Consider the following 18358-nt stretch of genomic DNA (forward strand, 5'->3'; position numbering starts at 1 on the left):
TTTAGTTGGTTCAGAACATGTGAAGTTTACAATAAACAGGTGGAATTATGATAATCTGCCCTTCAAAATAAGAGTGTTTGAAACGTGGCAAAAATAATCACAGCAGTATTTCCTTTTAAGAACGTAGTGAAAAATCATGTAAAAATAAAACTAACTGCATACAGAATAATGGTATTAGAGTTATTTTAATCATAATAGTTAACTATAGTAGTAATTATTTATTATTAATTGGTGTTTTAAGGATACATAGTGGTGAGCCCTGTCTATTTCAGCACATACTATTTTCAATGGTGTCCAGCTGTGTTGAGATCTTAGCACACAAGTCACACCCTAACATACTCATCAAACCATTCAGTGATTTCCCTTTGGATGGAGGCATTGTCATCCTGGACGAGACCACTCCCAATGGGATAATGTCTCATCTTAAGATAAAGGTGTCACCCACTTTGTATTGATTTGCAGTGATTGACTTTGTGTCCTGAGGGGACAAGAGTATCACTGACACTCAACACAGCCCCCAAGAAACCCAAGTTGTCATCATGTTCAAGACAATAAAGGTAGTTGTAGTTCAGCATATTACTCATACTGTACACTTACCCCAATATTGCATTCATAAGTACAATTTTGAGGTACTTTACTGGAGTATAACCCTTACTGTTACTTAAAATTTTGTACTAATACTCCACAACTATTTATTTTATAGCTTTAGTGAACAGTTACTTGTCACCGCACAAGGTGATTCTTTTGCCATATTTTTCACCTATGAGAATTTGTCAGACAAATGAACTAGACCTCTACATTTATGTTACCGCTGTTCTCATGTTGAATCTTATCAAAAAAAATATTCAACATTATAAAACACAGTGTTCTCCTTGTGGAGTACTTTGACTTTTTATACATCAAATTTGGATGCACGTACTTACTACTTTCACTTGGGTTAAAAAGTTTAATTAAATTAAAGGTTGCTTTTACTTGCAGTGGAGCCATTTTTTCAAACGAATACTTCTACTCAAATATTTATTTTGAAATGTTTTGTTGAGAAAATATTTATAAATTTAAAAAAAAAATAAACAAAAGCAAACCAAGTGTGATGTGAAGGGTGAGTTTTATTTTGAAGTCTGAGACCGGAACCTCTTCACGTCACCGTGTTCAACATGGCGGTGTGAGATTCAGGGGGTGTTGGACTCCTGCCTCTCGTCCTGTCCTCTCATACACGCTGTTGGTAACAAAGACCAGACAACAGCAGGGGGATCGTGGGTGCACAGACAACAGCCCTGACACAGGAACAATAAGTATCTGAACCGCTCTGCGTTTAGTTTGTGGCTGTTGTTTTCTTAACGACTTTTTTTTTTTTATTATTATTATTATTATTATTTTTTTTTTTTACCGCGGGACGAGAGTTTAAAGTAACGTAACAGTAACGTAGCTGCGCCCCGGAGCGATTTTACCCTGAAGCTTTCTTTCTTTCAAAGCTAACCACATTATGTTGGTGTACCAACACTAGAGCCGAATGACTGCAGAGACGCTTTTAAAAACGTCTGAATAGAACCGGTGAGTTTTATTTGCTGTTACTTAACACAAGAGTGAATTGAGTTAATTATTAGAAGTTTGACAGGTGTGGTTTGGTTGAGTCACGAGCCTGCAAGCACCTGTTTCCTTACAGGAATATGGAAAGACTTTGATTAGAGACTACACCAATTTAGAAATCACAATAAGGTAGTTTTTATCCCCCTGGCAAGACTGCAGAATATGTTATTCTATCTTTTGACTTAACATTAAACTGATGCAGGTAAACAAGGCTGTAAAATAAACTATTAAAACATAAGAATTAGATTGTTAGAGGCCAGCACTGATTTTGACCATGTTTACATATTCTGCGCCTCCATCTTTATGAATATTCATGTTAGAATATATGTGTAGTTTTTACATTACTAGTGGCAGCTTAATGGCATTTTATGGTTGTGATATTTGCTTATAGAAGTAAAAAAAAAAAGGACCTAAACACCATGTTAACATCTGGGGGGGCTTTTCTTATACCACGTGTCACCTAACCAAACCTTATATCCTTATATTTTTTTCCTGCATTTCTGTCACCTCGTGTGTGTGTGTGTGTGTGTGTGTGTGTGTGTGTGTGTGTGTGTGTGTGTGTGTGTGTGTGTGTGTGTGTGTGTGTTTGTTTTCCTTCCCGACACACCTTTTCCGTCCCCTCTTCCTGGCCAACGTGGAACACATCACATATATTACAGTGGATGATGCTATTCAGGCAGGAGTAGCTCTCTTAAAGCCCCCTTACCCATTTAATATAGACTGCACACTGACCCATTAGTCTCCTGAGCAGATGGCACACTGTACACACACACACACATCATTGTGATAATGGACACCCTCTTTAAGCACTTAAGGATTGTTCTCAAGCTGGTCTGATTTAAGGGATCACACCATATCTGATATGTACTGGATTTACCAGGACAAATACACTTACTGGAATGAATGGCTGCCCTACTGACCCAGGCTGACTGTGGGAAGGGTCCAGTGGACCTTAGGGTGCAGCTATTGAACTAAGCAGGTCAATACAGAAAAAGGAAACAAAGAACTGGTGTATACATCACCCTGTGGACAATGATGATAACCTAAGGGCCAAAACTGACACACAGAGACATCTGCGTTACACCCACGTTTCAGAGGATTTAAACTGGACTATTAGAAAATATAAGCTGAGGATAATGGTTTAAAGGAAATACAGTAGTGTGAAATCGACTTGCTGCTGGTTTTATGCAATACATTCTTGCACTCTCTCCAGTTGTAATTATTTTATACACGTGGCTTCCAGTCAGTCCAGAAACATTTTTCCGTCAGAGATGAAACTCAAAACCGCCTCTGTCTCTTTATTATAGCTCACAGACTGATCAGCCTGTACAGAACGCCTCCTTCAAACTGGTCGGACTAGCTGGTGCGCTTTCCTAATAACAAACAGCTACCTCTCGTCTGTTATTCACTTTGCTTAGCTGTGTGAAAAAAAAAACACTCGCAGTCAAAAACCCTTCACGATAGATTGCTGATAAAGTTCTTAAAAATGTTGTCCGGTCCAGTCTTCATATGACATTACTGTAAAATGAAATGAAGTGCCTCTAATCTTACAAAAAGCCGACAGCACTCTGTGAATGTCCGGTTTAAGAGCTACTCCTGTGATTGTTTCTTACATAAAGTTTGGCTTGTCAGATTTGGAAAAGTAAAGGTCAAAACTGAGCAGCAGCAGGTGAGTTATTTGACTTTTAGTGTGTAAAATGTCCAGCAAAAGAGGGTGAAAGTAAAATTTAATGTAAGAAAACAGCACAAAGTAAGATGTTCTGTGTCTGTTAAATCGCAAAATGAATTCACTCAAACAATCCTCAGTCAAATCAGTCACAGATGAGTTCTTGTAGCTAACACAAATAAATTGTGTTAGCATTTTAATATAAGCAACACAAGAAAAGACTGAGTAGGATCCAATGTAAAGCTAATATTAAATATTTGCCATGTTTGATTATTTTGTGATGATTGTATGGTGCATGTTAATAGCACCGACAAATTTTTTTCTAGCTGACAAACACATAATATTACCACACTTTAAGTCTTTAGTAAAGAAACATGAGTAATGTCAAACGGGAATTTAAAGAAATGTTTGTTAACAGATGTGATACACCTCTTTTAGACCCAGGGTACCCAAATACACACTTTCTCCCATGAAACCTATCGTCTCAAAGCTCAATTTTAGGATTATTTGATAACATTATATCGGCTAGTTTCTTGTTCTCCACAATCAAATCATACAGCTGAATTAATGTATGACCGCATCATGTAACAGACTTTCATGGAGTTCCCCTTTAAGATGCACATCAGTCGTATAACGCCAGAAAATGACAGAAAACAACATCTATCAGCTCCAGGTTTGCTCATTACTAAATCGTTTCAGCTTAAAGTTGTTGAGATATTCATTCTGGACACCAACAACTATGAAGCCACATCACTTGCGTCAGCATTAATTGGTGTTAATGTGGCCGCCAGCTGCAAGCAACTCTGTTTTAAATACTTGCAGACTAAATGATGAATCAACAAAAAACGTGGTCACTTCACTAATGCTTAAATGCTTGGTGCTGAATGCATGCTGCATTTATTCATTGTAGAGCCACACAGTACTCTGTATCTCTGCTCCGTCTTCTGTCTGAGTCAGACGATGACCAACCCGTTTGGTTCGCTGTTGCATCAGCTGTTGCACACATCAAAAAAAAAAAAAAACGAGCATGGCCATTTGGTCCCCCCCAGAATGGAAATTGAATTTCACTTCATCATCATCATGCTTCTTTTTATAGACACTTACAGGCTGAAAATGGTTTGTTCCACTCGCTGGTTTCAGTGACTAGAGAGGCTTGAAGATGGAAATGTGTGTGCTTGTGTCAGAGTTGTCGGAGCACTTTGCCTGAGGCTGTTCAACCTGTCAGAGCAACAGTGGAGAGGGTGGAGTGATTGTTTGTGTACATTCATATTGTAATAGTGGTTAACTATTAATCAAAGTGATGTGTCATAAATGTTATAATACTATTAAAAATGCCAACTTGCTGCACAGGTATTTCACGTCAATCAACCATCTCCTTTTTACATAAACACCCGCTAATCCCTGTTTTGACAGTGCAGACACATCACAGCCACTAAACTACTTCACAAATAATCAAAATCGCGCTCTTCAGGTGAGATTTTGTAGTCATAGCTAGATTTCATTTTATTTTGTCGAACTGTAAACAGACATGTCAACTTCAGCAACTCTGCTGGTTTTACATTGTTTCTTGTTTAATTTGTAGGAATGTGCTCTCACCAGAAAGGAACTGGCTCCTTAACGTGCAAAGTTAATTTCCCCTCCAGAGGCCGTACAGTGGAGGATTTGCAGCACAGAGCTCAAAGTCTGATTTCAAGATTATGCTGTAATCGAGATACTGAAATGTCTAGTGTTTATTGCCCTGTCGTAAATGTTTACTTTAGCTGTCAGAAAGGTTGAGAATCACTAATGTAGGCGTTTAAGGCATTCACGCTGTAATTATAGCATCACATTAAAAGCCCAGACATTTAATGCATGTAATTCCTCATGTCGATCTTCCCTGTTAGCTCAATACTATTACTGAAAGACATAAAATACCCAGAAATTAAGCACAATGTGTACATCTGACTTCATATGACTGATAATTTTTATCCAAACAGATGTGTCTAAAGACATTATTCAGTCAAGTGGTGTTAGAAGAAGTTATGCAGCCCCACTGCACTGCACTGCACTGCACTGCACACAGAGTAGGAAACTCCACTAATCTTATAACTCACAGTCAGTTTAAAGTGCTCGGGGTGCGTTTCTGCAGTCTGGAGCTATGTGATATCTGATACTCTGCCTTTGGTGATGTCAGGTGATTCAGTGTGAGACTATAAGTCCCTCCCTCTCTGTTAGCGGCTCCATTATACCTGCTAATACCAATGCTAAATTTAAAATAATGTTGTTTTAAACCTTTTCCCTTTACTCATCAGGTGAAGATGACTTGCTCACATTGACCTCTACTTTCAAAGCCTGACCTCTGATTGGTCAGGGCTGGGAGCGAAACACACTGTAAAGAAGACCATCTCCATTTACAATGTCTGTCCAGGAAGCATCCCAGCAGCCCACACTGCCTTCATCCATCAAACTTGAGGCCAAACCAAAGCCGGAGATCCCCCCGAAACCCCCAGCACAATCGTGCCCCCCTTCTCCAGAAGACGGAGGCAGCACTAAGAACTTTTCTCCTGGGAAAAGTAAAAAGTATCGTGAACAAGTTCAGCAAACAGGACTCAGATTTAGAGGAGCAACCCACCAATGGCACAGCAGAACCGACACAGAGTAAATGTACTAAAAGCCCGCCTCGAGTGATGCCCAAGCCCAGTCGCACCAGTCTTCAGCTTTACATCGGGTTGGAGTCGGCACCGCCACTGCCTGTGAAGAAGAGAGGCACCTTAACGAAGCAGAAAGAGTGTGTGCAAAAAGACGATGGGGAGAGCATCAGTGTGTCAGGAGGCCGATCAGGTAATTAAAAGCAACAATATTAATCTAACACTTTCTAAATGTTACTGTGATGATTTTTGCCTGAAGTTTGTAATTTTCCTTCTGTGCCCTGTGTGTTTAATGCCTGATCGTCCACCAGATTCCTGTACGTAGTCCTATTTAGGAGTATTTTGATAGGTAGGTATGAGGTCACAGATTAAAGGCAGATTGCAAAAGCAGTGTACATAAAGTGTGCCATTTAAAGACCTTAGCATATAGTATAAGTGTGTGTCAGTTGATCCTCTGTGCACGTACACGTTTGTGTGTACAAGAGAAAAGATGTTTGTGCTCCAGAGTGAGAACGTGACTCTCACCCCCTCTCATTTGCACTAGGAAAAGGATATTCACAAGACCTGATTATTGCTTTACGACAGTACTCAAGCTTTTGTTGCTCTAACAGCGAAGTAGTAAAGAACATTAAACCTGTGGAGATTCTTCCACTTTCAATCTCAGCAACTCATTGATGTGAGAGGTTAGCTGATGCGTCATGTTTTTTCCTGACTCAATAAAAGAAGAACCTCACTGAGTGGCATTTTGTTGTTTCCCTTTTCAGTAACACCTACTATCACTTCCTGGTTTTGGTTCCCTTTGATAAACAGAAAGTATTAAGTAAGATTTGACATGTCACATTTATTGGCTGCAATCAAACTCTTATAACCCCTTATTTAAATGACATTTTGTGTCAACAGTGAAAAAGGAAACTAATAATTTAATCTATAATCTATAAAACAGAAGAAAGCTGCATATCCTCCTGTTCCAGAAAATATATGGTATTTGTGCCTGGCATTGCTTTGCCCGGGTTTCCACCTGAGACCTGTGTAGAGAGTAAACATTTGCAAATGGAAGTTAATTAAATGTTGAAAAGTAACAAACAGTTGTTGAGTTGATTCTTAGTCTTATATGCAACAAAAACGGATAACAATTAACATATATTTACTGATAACAACATATGAATTTTAAAACAAGAGAGAGTTATGGGATTTATAACGAGAGTTATGAAGAGAGTTGGAGAGTTAACAGGGTTTGAGCCCCCAGTCCCTGTATTTGAGCAATTACAGTGTCTGAATTTAATTAAACGAACAAACTACTACTTCTGCTACAGACTACACCACAGGACTGTGCCCTCTCTCTCTGTCCACACTGTATTTTTAAAGGGATAGCTGTATTGACTCATATGGAAACTTTCTTCTTTGTCTTTGATAGTCTTACTCCCTAACCTATTTAACCTTCCTGTCTCTGTCCTCTACCTCTTCCATTTAATTTTGTCAATATTGGACTGTTTCTGCGCAGCGCTCCAAACTTTGCATGAATATTTAAAGACTCACTGAGTCACTGCATAGTGATGAGGTGCTGCTCAATAGTCCAGCTTGTCTCGCAATAGAAGCAGATAGAAAGGAAAAAAAGACTTTGAATCAAAGTCGGGAAACGGCTCGTCACACCAGTCAGCTTCGTGTTTTATTGTGTACATGAGGAAGATGATGTTTGATAAGTTTACAGTGATTTATTTTCCTCTTCTCTTCTTTTTGATGCAGCACCCGATGGAAAGGAAGTTGATGTTCAGTCGATTGGAGGGGTTGAAGCAGACGTGGAGCGCAGGCCAGGCACACCTCAAAGCCCCTGCTGCGCCCCAGGCTGCAGCTGTGTGTGCCATCTCCAGCGACCAGGCATGAAACTAATATGGGTCCCCGTGGATGTAGAAGACAGCGCAGGAGAGGATGAGACTGATGAGGAGGTCCAGATGGAGGAGGATGGGGAGGAGGTTGAGGAGGACGGGGGAGGAGGAGAAGGAAAAAGTGAGGCAGGCGATGAGGTGGACAGGGTGCCTGTGGTGGAGAAGAGTGAAGAGGTGAAACAAGAAAAATCAAAGTTCCATCAGTCTTTGGATGTTTTGATATCTGAAGGTCACAGAAGGCGCTCAGACCCAGGACCTCACTCTATCCTCAACTCACTTAATGTTCTACGCTCTCATTCTCCCCCTATTCCTCCAAAACGAACTCAGTCACCCCCCGTCCACCAGAGACTAATTGAGGACGAGGAAGAAAATATTTATGAGTCCGTACTTCCAACTGTTGACTCCGCTCCTAAAAAGACTACAGCTGTGTGTAAGGAACTGGATATTCCACTCATCAAAGTGCGCAAACCAGCCCGACGGTCGAAACTGGCCTCCACCCCTGAGCCAACATCCGACTCTCAGACCAACAATAAACCTGCATCAAGCCCAGATGAGGTGCCCCCTGCCATTCCACCAAGGATGCCCTTAACTCAAGAGAGCCAAAGCCTTAACCTAGTTCCCCGTCGTATCGCTCTCCCTCAGCCCACTCTGGAGGAGTGGTCCACCTTTTTACCTTCATCTCACAATACCTCCACTGCCACTGGACCCTCAGGCAGCCCCCGTATGCCTCATAGAGCTCCACCTCCACCACCAAAAGCAGATCCCAGGAGGCTCAGCAGTGCCTCGATGCAGTCCCTCACAGCGAAGAAAGGTCTGTACTAAGCAAAGAGCATTATCTCCTAAAATCAGCTATCAATGATGCACAGATTGTTTACTGTGATGTAGTGATGATGCCATTTACTTGTCTTTTTTAGGGGAGGAGAATGGGGAGAGTGAAGGAGAGAAGGATACAGGGGAGGAACCGTAAGTTCTCTTTGACCCCACACCCCAAATACTAAGCTAATCATATTTTGTATTGGTCAAAAAATAGGCTAAAGCAAAAATGAACTGATCACACTGCAGCTGCAGCTGCAGCTGCTATCTTCAGGGAGTCGTTATGAAATTACAGTAAATGATAAAAAGTGAAATATTGTCCACTTAGTAAAAACAGGCTCGGAGTCGGATAGTCAGAAAGTATTTAGAAAAGACTGACATGTAGTGTCATGTTTGTTGATTGTTTTCTCCTTTTTTCATGCTTCTGGTTTCAGCGGACTCAGGAGGCGTTCGTATTTGAAGTGGGAGTCCCGCCTACAGGATGGTAAGGCCGACGACAAACAGAACACAAGAAGAAAATGAAAGTATCACTTGTTATGGGTTTAGGATACAATGTCAGAATGTTAACTACTACAGCCACATACTATGAACCATTTACCATTATGCTTTGGTGGTGCACTAACAACCACATTTATTGTCTTTGAAAAGGTTTAAAAAGATATCTTAAACATGTATGTGGGCTGAAAGCTGTTTAGACACCATTCTTTCTCTGGATCTGTGTGTGTGTTTTTTTAGGTAGAGGTTTAACCACAGATGTTTTAAACCTAGTGGGAACAATGAAATTCACAATATCTAACACTGTAGGTCTGTCCTGGTTGTGTCCTGGTTAATTAAGGGAGATTTGGCTTGTTTCCCCTCAGAGCCTCTGTACCAGACGTACCGTGCAACTGTCATCCACAAAGAGATCCGACGCCAGACAGTTTGTCGTAACATCAGTAAAACTAGTGTGGACTATGCTATGGATTTGTCCTCCCTTCTCTCTGGTAATGGAGCAGCGGCTGGAAATGGACCACCTAGGGGCAACCTTGGGGCCTCTTCAGTCCAGAGCACCCTATGGCAGGAACTCCCAGCCGTACGGGACAGCGGAGTGCTGGAGAAACTCACCCCTGAGCAGTGCAAGTACCAGGAGGTGAGAGCTTGAAGAGAGGAGAGGAGGGAGAGGCTGTTGTACTATGGAGAGACTGCATGAACAAAAATCAATGAGGCAAGGAGAAGAAATGGGAGATGCAGTGTCAAGTTATAAATCCCATCTCAAAGTAACCATGTGATGTTTTTATATTAAGTTCATTCTCCCTCAATGTATCACTCACTGCTGTAATACAATATCTATTCTCCCAATCTGGAGTTCATGAAAGCTTTTATAGTCACATCTTTCACTTTCCAACCTCAGACAGGATTTTCAAAACAAAAAAGTCCTGTAAGGACCAGGAAGTGAGTGTTTTTGTTTCCACTCCCCACCCAAAGGCAGCAACCCACTGTTTTCCAGCTGAGAACTAAGGCCTCAGATTTAATCAGTACAAAAGGAGAAACAGATAGATAATCAGAATTTAAGATGTTACTTTTGTCTTTTCATAATCAGAAGGTCTACAACTAATTCATATACTTATAGTTTTTCATTGTGAGTAATGTCTTGAGTCATGATCTGATTCCAATTCCCCATATTTTTTGTCCCACTGTTTCAGAATAATAAATTACTCATAATTAATAATAAAGTACATGATTCCGTGCAAATCCAACTTAAGGTTTACAGTTCCTCTTTCAATTTCAATATACATTTTAACATCAAATTTCCAGTAAATATTTCAGAAATTATAATACAAATGAACAATGTTATTTAAAAAGGAAACTTCAAATGTGATGATACTTCCTGTTTTCTTATTTCCCTCTTTCCCCCAGATCTGTTTTAGTGTCAGAAGCTAATGCGAGATATTAAGATTACTCTCACTGGTGATCACCTGATGATGAATCTAAACATTTAGATATGAATTGTGTGGGACAGTGTGATTAATGCTTGCGTATGTTTAAAATAAGACTCAAGTTTATGTATTTGTATTTCTTTACTGGCAGAGTATGTTTGAGGTTTTGACTTCAGAGGCCTCTTATCTTCGATCCCTGCGAGTTCTGACCGAACACTTTCTGGAAAGCAGGGAGCTGGAGGAAACGATAATCATCATGGACAAGAAAATCCTCTTCTCCAACATCCTGAAGGTCCAACAGGTCAGCGAGAGGTGAGAGACGGCAGAGAGAAGGATGAAACGAGGAACGAGAGTAGGATATGATTTATGAGGTGAACTTAAAACCTTTGCTGATTGACTTTACAGATTCTTGAAAGACTTGGAGGACCGCATATTCGAGGAGGTAGTCTTCTCTGACATCTGCGACATAATTTACTATCATGCCCAGCACAAATTCCCTGCCTTTGTCGACTACGTTCGCAACCAGATCTACCAGGAACAGACCTTCACCAGGCTCATGTAAGAACAACAGTGCAAGTTCTCCATATGAACCACTTCCTGGTTTCGATTTAAACATTTATAACATACAATTGATGAACTCCACAAGCATAGGAATGTTACACCTTCCTTACATGCAATACATTTTTACATGTGCATACCTAACAATGCGTATGTGTGTCTGTCAACAGGAAGACCAACCCGCAGTTTGCTGCTGTCATCACTCGTCTCCAAGAGTCTCCACAGTGCCAGCGGCTGCCTTTCATGTCCTTTCTGCTGCTGCCCTTCCAGCGAATAACGCGTATCAAAATGCTCATTGAGGTGAGAAGTATTACATGAAAAGAAACTGGGTTCTCATGTTGAAATGTGTCAATTAGCTTAGCTTAGCATAGCGTAAAGACTAGAAACTTATTACAGCAGCTAGCCTGCCAACCATTATTCACTTCAATTGAATAAAAAAAAGAAGCAACATGTTAATTAGTGATAATTACAGGCACTGATGTACTTTCATTTGTAAGTGGTTTCTCAGGCTGGACTGCAGCATTAGTGAAAGGAATGATTCCAAACTGCACTTCTTTTCAAAGGACAATTATTCAGTCTCTTTATGATCTTTTTAATAGGAATGAAACTATTTACTGTAAATATATTTGTGGTTGGTAGTCACCTGTGCAAGGGTTCATTTTGAGCTCACACAAGACATAAATATTTTCCTGTGGTATCTAAAAGAAGAAGAGGAAAAAGCCATTGCAGTTCTGTGTAATGCTTTTCCTGTTACATCCCACTGATGAGCAGTAATGTGTTGCAGTCTGGAATGTCCTTATTCCAGTGTAATCTTCCTGCTCAAACATGCGTCACTGCCTCTTGACCTATAAGCGAACACGCCGACACACCTTGCCTCAACCTTGTATACATGTATGTATCCTGTTGATGCTGTTTGTCCATTGCAAAAAATAGAAAGCTGTTGTTTGTTGTTGCAGAACATCCTGAAAAGAACAAAGGAGGGGGCCAAAGGAGAAGAGATGGCCTCCAAGGCTTTGGCTTCAGTGTCAAAGGTAAACACCATCACTCTTCAACCTCCCTTCTGCTGACAAACCCGTATAATTTGGACTGTAGATTCAGATTATGCTTCACATACCTGTGGGATTTGGATGTCAGCCATTGTCTGAGTAAGGTATTCTACTATACTATATATAGTATTTATTCTACTGGGTGAGTCATACATGTCACTGAGGACAAAAGGAGTCAAAGGAGATTGAGCTTGTTTAAACAGGGAGAGGTTTTTTGTCAAAGAAATGAATGAGAGACACATCCCAGAAGGGAATATAATTTTTTTTATGTAGAGAAAGGGGGAAAATGCTTTGTTAAATCAACTTGTCTTTTTTTTTCACTCCCATTATCAGACTATTGATGAGTGTAACACGGAGGTGGGAAAGATGAGACAGATGGAGGAGTTGATCCAAGTGTCGCACATGCTAGAGTTCGACAAGTTCAAGGTAAACTCAGGAAATTATAAATGGAAGCACAATTTTTATTTATTTATTTATAAAATTTAAACATTTGTGTCTGTGCGTCTGTCCTCACCAGGCCATCCCGGTCATCTCTCAGTCTCGATATCTGGAGAAGAAGGGAGAGCTGCAGGAAATGTCCAAAGGAGGAACGATCTTCAACATGAGGGCTAAGTTTAACCCAATCCACCTCTTCCTCTTCAACGATCTGCTCATCATTGCTGTGAAGAAGGGGTGAGGTTTAGATAGATGTCATTAACAGTGAAATTATTCTAAAAACATTAGGACTAAGAGTAAACTTTAAAGTGACATAGAACAAGCACATATACAACTAAATCTTAAACCTGAATCGTTTTAACAGGTGATGATCTATTAAAGCCTAGTAAATCGAACAGATTGACTAACATGGTTTCATTTAAAGTAAAAAACAACAACTTTCTCTTGAACAGTGCGGAGCGTTTTGTGGTTGTCGACCATGCCCATCGCTCCTTGGTGCAAGTGCAGCCATTGGAGGAAGGTGGGGGCAGCAGTGGCCCCTACGAACACTGCTTTAACCTCACCTTGCTGGAAAACTATAATGGAAAAATGATGGAGCGGCTGCTAAAAGCTCCTACCCAGTAAGTAATCAGTTTTTCCATTAGCGTGTTGGGTAAATAAAAATCCTCATTTCACGAAACATTAAACAAAACTTCACAGGCAAAGCGTAGACACTCAGACACATTGTGACACAGAATAAGGCCTCTTTTTTTTATAACGAGCCAACTTCTTCTTTAAACAGGTCAGACATGCACAGGTGGATGGCAGCTTTCCCCAATACCACCAGCCTGGACACAGAGGAAGATGAAGTGATTTATGAAGACTGGGGTGAGGATGCACAAACATGAAAAATAAAAACGGTTACGTCTAGTTCCACCTAGTTGATTTATGTCCATTATTCCTAAGGGTTCTGTTTTGTGTGTCAGATTGTCCTCAGGTGCAATGTGTGGAGCAGTACATCGCCCAGCAGGCAGACGAGCTCAACCTGGAGCCCACTGACATTATCAACATTATCCGTAAAACTAATGAGGGTAAGAACGTGCAGGGAACCATGGCCACTGTTCACAGCACAAAGTGATATCAATTAGTGATTATGTAACTTAACTTTTTCCTTTTACTGTCACCACGGTGGATCCAGACAGATTAAGAAGGTGTAAAATGCGGTAGAGACAAGTTACCTTTACTGACATGACTTTGTATCTCTAACCCCTCTGTGTCCTGGCCACCGTGTCCATCCTCAACCCTTCACCACAGCAGTTTGATTTGCTTTGACTTTCTTGCATGAATGATATCACAACCTCCAATGTCCTCCGTTTGTTCTCCTTCCTCCTCCTCTCCTTCTACATCTTCTCTACCTCACAGGGTGGTATGAAGGCAGCCGCCTGTCTGACGGACAGAGAGGCTGGTTCCCCGCAGGAAACGTCATCGAGATCACCAATGAACACGTGAGGAGGCGAAACCTAAGGGAGCGCTACAGAGTGATGCAGGCAGCAAGACTGGTCTCCATCGCCAAGCTCGGCAGCACTCATTAGTATCAATGTTTACATTTAATTAATGTTAAGGACAATAATAGAGACACGGCCTTCAGAAGTGAACCCAGTTTCCAGCAAACCAGGAAATGAAAGATAAAAGGAGAAGGGTGAGGATCATGAGACATTATATGAGAACTGCAATCACCACCTCATTTACTCTGCTGGGAAACATTAACTGAAAGAAACTGCCGTATATATGTTTGCATTAAGCCACAGACATTACTACCGCATAGCACTGCAGCTGTAGGTTCACAATATTTCATGTCTGTTGTGTAACAACAGTCAGGTATTCATATGAGCACTCAAACAGGTTTTGCTCCTGTTAATAAAGGCACTAAAATGTTTATCAAGTTACAATGTAAAGCATTAACGTTCCACATTAGTCACAGTAAGCATATCCACAATGTGTTCTTCAACTTTACTTCTTTTGCAACTCATGTGGGAAGCACCAATCTACACAAACACAAGGAGAGAATTTTATATTATAAAGACTAGAAAGGTAGAAGATACCCACTTGATTAGATTAAGTCAACCCACAGAAACCTCATTACCTTTAAATGCACATTTGAATACCTGTTTGCACCGAACAAGGACTTTGATCACTTCCATTGTAAGGATTTTATTCATAGCCAGTTTTAACAGGAGGAATTTGGAAGCTAATGATTTAATGTGATTATTTTTGGGAGGTTGATGCTTTAGGAAAATGTTTTAATGGAGAAATTAATAGATTATTGTTTGTGTGAGCACCTGACTCGAAATATTGTGAACCTATCCTTTAACCGCTTCCTGTGAGTATCTCACTAACATACCAGTCATTCCAGCTTTTGTTTGACCAGATTGTACAAATGCCAAACGTGCTGCGAAGAAAAGAGGTGGGTGCGTTAATGCCTCTCGTCGTCAGACCTGCATGCTCAAGTTAAATTCCTAAAATGCACGAGCATCTGTCAATAATCAGCTCGGTGGTGAGATGATACAACATGTGGCACTTACAGTACAAGACAGCTGTATGCGATGATGTCGACTGAAGATTTTAGCGTTTTAAAAGGAATACATCCAACCATGGGACACAAATCAGGAAGTGCCTCTGAATAACCTCGAACTACCAAGTGTATGGTAACAGTATCAAGCACAAGAGCTTTGAAAATGCATGTAAATATTGGCATTGTTGTGAGTAAAGATGGGGTTTTATTAGTGGATGAACTGTAAATTTCCCTTATGCTGTAAATAGTTATTTAGGGGTTATTTCTCCTTTTAAAGAGGAATCGTGCTTTTAATATAAAGAACCTGTGACATTTTAGCTGCAGTAGTAACAGACTCAACTGTGCATCATTTTTATTGAACACTAGTACAAAGTATCGAGGTGTATGTGCAATACAAACGTGAAAATACTGTTTTATTCTTTCAAGTGGGAAATAAAATTCTCATACTTGGTGTTTTTGAGTATGTCCAACTGAGGTCAAAGTGCAAAAAACTGTTTAAACAGTAGCTTCTATATTGATGAATAGCAATAAAACACCCTCAAGGACTAAACAGAGTCACTGCACGATATCCACAGCACTTATGTCCCCGAGGCTCAGGAGTACATGCACAGCATCTCCTTCTGAATCTGAGAGTGTTTGTCCCCTCACCTCTGGAAAACCTCCAGATTCTTCATGGTTATTTTGGCCCCAGATTTTGTCGTCATCTGACAGGATAAAGCAGCTCAAGAGGGTATCTGCCACCTCAAGCTCTGCATCTGACCAACCTCGTCTCTGCTCCACCTCCCTCGGACACCGCCCATCACTGCCCAAAGGTCTGTATACTGGAGTGAGGTCTGCAGGGCCTTGGAGGAATAGTCTGGAGTTCGAGTCTTGTTGTGACCCTGCTACGTTGGAAAAGCCCATTTGTGCAGCGCTGAGTGTTTCAGCACTTGGTATTGGACTCTGGTGGTGCAGTTTCAGGAGGTTAGTGATGGCCCGGTCCTCCTCCTGGGTCAGCTGGAGGACAAAGTGACTCGGCTGCACACGGCGGTAGCGCGTCGGCATTCTCCAGGTGGAGCTGCCCAGGTCTCGAGTGGGATATGGCCCAGACCTGAATGGGTCTGGATGGTTTGGTGGGGCCAAGGTAGCAGACATAACTGGGGGTGGAGTGTTGAGCTGGAAGCAATCCAAAACCTGATGAGAAAAGAGGATGAATGTAAAAACTAGAAGTAAACAGTTTACATCCATCGCTGTGCAGACTCGTGTTCTGAACACTTCGTTAGAGAGGCCAGATATAAGTGAATTCCTTCCAGGCGTGAGGGACGTGAAGGGGACACACATGAGGTCACACTGAACCTATGACCACCAAAATCAGTCCATCCACGTGGACTGAGAAGTTATTAAAAGTTCATTTTATTCTACTACAGTAACCAACATCAACAAAGCTGTGTGCAAAGCAGGTTTGTGATCCATTTGTACCACTGATTTCCAGGGAGTTTATGTGTTTAACTGTCCATTTTCAATGTGAGAACCACCGAGGGATTGATTTGATCCCTTTGATTTCTGTACGACCTCATTAACAGACCACTCTTCTGGTCTTAATATCTACTTTGTTTACATAAATAGAGACATAATTTCACTCATTTCTTGAACTTGTGCTCTCAGAAAGTTGTTGGTGTTTTCACAAAATACATCACAGGTTGTTAATGTTTCAACTGAAAATAGTGAATGTTTAATGCTACGTTCTGTCTCATTAGTCTCAGTTTCCTTCCGGCCCTTTGGTTTAGAGTCTTGGCTCTGTCTGACCGGTCTGAGCTAATCTTATTTAATGTCCTTGTCTGTCTAAGCCCCTCTAAAAGCTGTACAACCCCACCGAGCACAGCAGAGACCTCTGTGAGAGCACTCCTCATCACCTCAACCTGCACTAAACACTGACGGCTGTACTTTTACTTTGCACTGCATACTAGGCATCAGATTAAATATGATTACCATGTGTAATCCCAACTACTGTAGAAAGCAGGAATGCTGTAGATCCAGACCAGTTGATCTGGAGCTGTAAGATGCCTTTTTCGTACCTATGACCTGTTTCTCTTACCCTCAAATCAGTGACCGTGTTGGGGATCCTCCTCCCACAGCCCAAGGTGGGGTCAGTGAAGAAGAACTCTGCAGGGATGATGGGATGGACTGATGGACAGAGAAGACATGCAGTGTTCAGTGAGGCTGCACAGCTGGATGCACCGATCTGACGGATTTAAACTCACCTGTTAGGCCATCACAGTCCCTGTGGTGGAAGTCAGCAGCCATGTACAGAGGCAGGAAGGACGGGTGGTGCAGGGTCCTGTTGGACACAGGGGGCAGCACGGGCCGTCTGGGTGTCTGCTGGAGGACAAACATTCACACATGGGAGCAGGACCACTCCTGGGAGGAGCCTCTCCCTTTACTGTCGTGAAGAACCAAAGTGATAGAAAACTCACGGAGAAATGTCCTCTACTGCAGCTCATTGTTGACTTTACAGGCTGAGACTTGAGGAGAGTCAAGAGTAGCATGAACCACACATGAAGAAGAATCAGTAAATACCGGGACCGTGGCGGTGGAGGCAGAAACTCACCTGGTGGGTGAAGTGCAACGCGCAGCGCCCCCTGCTGACCGATTGAAGCCTTGTTGAGTTTAACTATCTAAAAGCTAATTGGAGAAGAATTTGTTTGGAACTTCAGTGTTCATCAATATCTTCTCTTTAGTTTATGTCCTTTAATTGGTGGCAAAAAAAAAAAAAAAACTGCTGTAAACAAACAGATGAGGTGGGAAAATGGTAAATAAACACTTCTAATTGAAAAAGAATAAAGGTTTGTTATTGACACTGACAGTTTGATTAAAGGCCTATATTTGTCCTGGAGCATCTAAAAAGTAACTAAAACTGTCAAATACTGGCAATGGAGTTGGGGGTTAGGGGTTAGGTGGTATAGCAGGGTGAGTGGTTCAATTCCTGGTTCCTCCTGGCGACTTGCTGAGGTGTCCTTGGACAAGACACTGAAACCCCGTAGTGTAGCACTGCCATACCATCTAGCAGCTGTCCACCGACAGTTTCCCCAAGGGGATCAATAAAGTATTCATTATTAAATGTACTGCCTTAAAAGTCTACTTAAGTACTGTTACCACCTCTAGCACTTTGACAGTATAACAAATATTCACTCAGACTAATCAGCCCGTTTTGTTTTTTGTTTTATTTTTTAATGAAAAAAATCTTTAACATGCGATAAAACAGAGTCCCAAATGAACACAGATAAATATCTCAATTTT

At 41.2% G+C, this 18358-nt stretch overlaps 2 protein-coding genes across 2 annotated transcripts; one reads left to right on the forward strand and one right to left on the reverse strand.

The window, feature by feature from the left end:
- The first annotated feature begins 1202 nt into the window (after window positions 1-1202).
- si:dkey-38p12.3 (rho guanine nucleotide exchange factor 15) lies at window positions 1203-15533 on the forward strand. The gene is given in 17 exon segments (XM_026353260.1): window positions 1203-1551; window positions 5545-5798; window positions 5800-6073; window positions 7624-8574; window positions 8678-8726; window positions 9011-9060; window positions 9437-9705; window positions 10644-10804; window positions 10898-11050; window positions 11221-11350; window positions 12007-12081; window positions 12430-12522; window positions 12614-12768; window positions 12984-13151; window positions 13313-13398; window positions 13497-13601; window positions 13933-15533. Coding segments are annotated over 16 exon segments (3039 nt in total). The 5' UTR covers window positions 1203-1551; window positions 5545-5648; the 3' UTR covers window positions 14103-15533.
- LOC113157670 lies at window positions 15402-17727 on the reverse strand. Its single transcript, XM_026353261.1, has 4 exons — window positions 17536-17727; window positions 17323-17437; window positions 17157-17245; window positions 15402-16255 (listed from the first exon to the last, which is right to left on the reverse strand). The coding sequence occupies exons 1-4, from the start codon at window positions 17605-17607 to the stop codon at window positions 15638-15640; spliced, it is 894 nt and encodes a 297-aa protein (XP_026209046.1). The 5' UTR covers window positions 17608-17727; the 3' UTR covers window positions 15402-15637.
- Between the last annotated feature and the right edge of the window lie 631 nt (window positions 17728-18358).

This window comes from Anabas testudineus, chromosome 18 (genome assembly GCF_900324465.2).
Source record: "Anabas testudineus chromosome 18, fAnaTes1.2, whole genome shotgun sequence".
NCBI classification, from domain to species: domain Eukaryota; kingdom Metazoa; phylum Chordata; class Actinopteri; order Anabantiformes; family Anabantidae; genus Anabas; species Anabas testudineus.